This window comes from Sinocyclocheilus anshuiensis, unplaced genomic scaffold, assembly GCF_001515605.1.
Source record: "Sinocyclocheilus anshuiensis isolate Anshui unplaced genomic scaffold, SAMN03320099.WGS_v1.1 scaffold4988, whole genome shotgun sequence".
Classification (NCBI taxonomy): Eukaryota; Metazoa; Chordata; class Actinopteri; order Cypriniformes; family Cyprinidae; genus Sinocyclocheilus; species Sinocyclocheilus anshuiensis.
In genome coordinates this window covers 37,338-39,743 of record NW_015540190.1, presented here as the reverse complement: position 1 = coordinate 39,743, position 2,406 = coordinate 37,338, and the positions used below count along the sequence as shown (strand labels likewise).

The 2,406-nt window shown below is 37.9% G+C and overlaps 1 protein-coding gene across 6 annotated transcripts in view; it reads left to right on the top strand.

The window, feature by feature from the left end:
* Positions 1-2,182, top strand: part of LOC107687281 (ephrin type-B receptor 3-like) — a 55,096-nt gene extending 52,914 nt beyond the window's left edge. For all 6 annotated transcript variants that reach the window (XM_016484554.1, XM_016484552.1, XM_016484550.1 and 3 more), the window contains one exon: positions 1,082-2,182. In XM_016484554.1, coding sequence (XP_016340040.1) covers positions 1,082-1,190 — 109 coding nt within the window. In that variant the 3' untranslated portion in view covers positions 1,191-2,182. The remainder of the gene's footprint in view (positions 1-1,081) is intronic.
* Positions 2,183-2,406: the final 224 nt, after the last annotated feature.

Genomic DNA, 2,406 nt, shown 5'->3' with positions numbered 1-2,406 from the left:
TGCTAACTGTCTAGTTAACAAGCTTGCTGGTGCTAAGTTGAGGTAATTTTTAGATATAAAGTCCAAATATTTTATTCAGCCACCTATATATATTACATCTGGGGCAAAATAAAGGATGTGATGTTCAGAACATGGTAACTACAGTAATTATCAAAGTGGGAAGTGATGCCCTCTGGGGGCATTTGACCAGGGGTGTTTTTACACCACAGACAAGGTTTGAGAAGAAAAATAAGTATATTTTCCTTAAAATGTCCTTCCTAACTTCAGGCCTTATTCTCATGTCATATATAACTGTGATGTTCTGCAAAACAACAAGCTTTAAAACACTTTTTTCTTACTGGTGAAAATCAGATGGTCAAATCTGTTTTCTCTCAGGTACATCGCAGTGTAAGGTTCATAGTGAACATTACTACATCACTCTCGTCAACGTAGTTGACTCAACATAGTGGTTATTTTGGGAAAATCCCAGGTATTTTGAGCAGTAGGATTATAAAAAAATAAAATAAAGACATACTACTTTTACTCAAGTACTTGATTTGTGTACTTCGTCCACCACTGTCGGAAGGTGAAAAAAAAAAGAGTAAACGACAAGAGTCTGCACTAGCTTTTAGCTACACGTGTTGCTGTGTAAACTAAAGCCTCATGAAGAGATTAGATTACCTCAGCCAATTAAACAACAGGAAGCATTTCTATCATAAAGCCTGTGGTAACCTTTACAACACACTCATTCTACAGTAGTGTGTATTCCAAGTCATGTCTGCGGTTACACTAATAGCACTTTCTTTATGTGAAATTTGACATCTGGTAGCCTTAGGTGCAAATCATTGACCAGCGCTTGACCTATCTCCAGTTTGAGAACTGGCTTTGCACCACATACTCGTCTCAGTTCAGTAGCCAAAGGGTGGGGTTGTTCTATTTGCTCAACCTAGCGACAATTTGCTAACGGATTTGCTCACCTGGCTACGTTCCCATGGGAGTTTATCACTTGAATAACATCAATTTTGTTCTCTCTTTTAGAAACCACTATGATATTTATTGTATAGCAGTGACAATAAGATTTTCTTGTTGTTGTTTTCTACAGAGACCTGTTACGGATAGGTGTAACATTAGCGGGCCACCAAAAGAAGATTCTCGGCAGCATTCAAGACATGAGACTGCAAATGAACCAAACGCTGCCCGTCCAGGTCTGAGATGGGGGCGGAACTGTTCTAAAGCGAACTAACAGATGACCCCAGATCATCTCCACTAATCAGATGAAACTGGCTCGCAGTGCCTCGGACAACTTTTTCCTTTCCATTTTCCTGTAACGACTGCATTATTTTACACCCGACAGGATTAGATAAGATTATTTTGTACTTATTTTTAAGAACGGAGAGGAAAGCCTATATCCCATGCATGCCTCACGGCGACTGCATGCGTGCGTGTGGTATTTTCTTTCGTGAGGCGGGACGGAATTCGCCCAATCTCCAAAGCCTCCCAAAATGCATTTCTCCTTGAAAATGAATCTGAGGGACGGATTCTCCCGGATGGACATTGCTTATGGAAGAGATACTCCTCTAATAGTACACATAACTTGAATATAAAGACAAAAACTAGAAGTGAATATAAATTCACGAAGCGTGTGGACACGTTTGTGCAGAAATCCCTCCAGTGCTAGCAGATGTTCTATTGTGCGTGTGATTTTGTGCTTATTCCCCATCTTCATATTGAAGGTGTTTTATTTAAAGGGCACATGCCTCAAACGGACAAGAGGGAGAAGCACAGCCGGGGGCGAAAGATCACGGATGTCGCAGGACCGGATTTGAGGAAGTTGCATTTGTCCACCAGGTTTAAACTGATAAAAGGACTTCTTAGAATATACCTGGTGAACTCAGGATGCTTTCATAGTTTCAAATAATGGATTCTCAGCTGTGTTTTCACAATTTCAATTGATGTTTTCTTTTATTCTCTTCTGTTGTTTTCCCTCACCCTGTTTAGTTTCTGTTCCACAATGAGTTGACGTTTAGCTGGTCATCAGTCATTATATCAGGATTCTTTAGCAGTTAGAAAAGAGAAGGACTGTGATAATCTGTACTGCACTGCAAAAAAAAAAAAAAATAATTTTTTAAATCAATGTTTGTCTTTTTTCCAGGAAAAAAACCCCGAAACATTCTAAAAACAAGATCAGTTTGAGAAGTAAAATTGCGCAATATATTAAGACTTGTTTTAAGAGTTTGTTTTTTCTTTGTCGAATTCTTATGTCAAGCATAAATCTAACAAAACTCAAAAGGTTTATGCTTTAAACGTAATATAAATCAAGATAATGCAATTGTGCTTCATACATTTTCATCTTGTTTTGAGAATGTTTTTCTTTTTCTTTTTTCAGGAAAATGACAAAATACTGATAAAAAAAAGTATATATATATA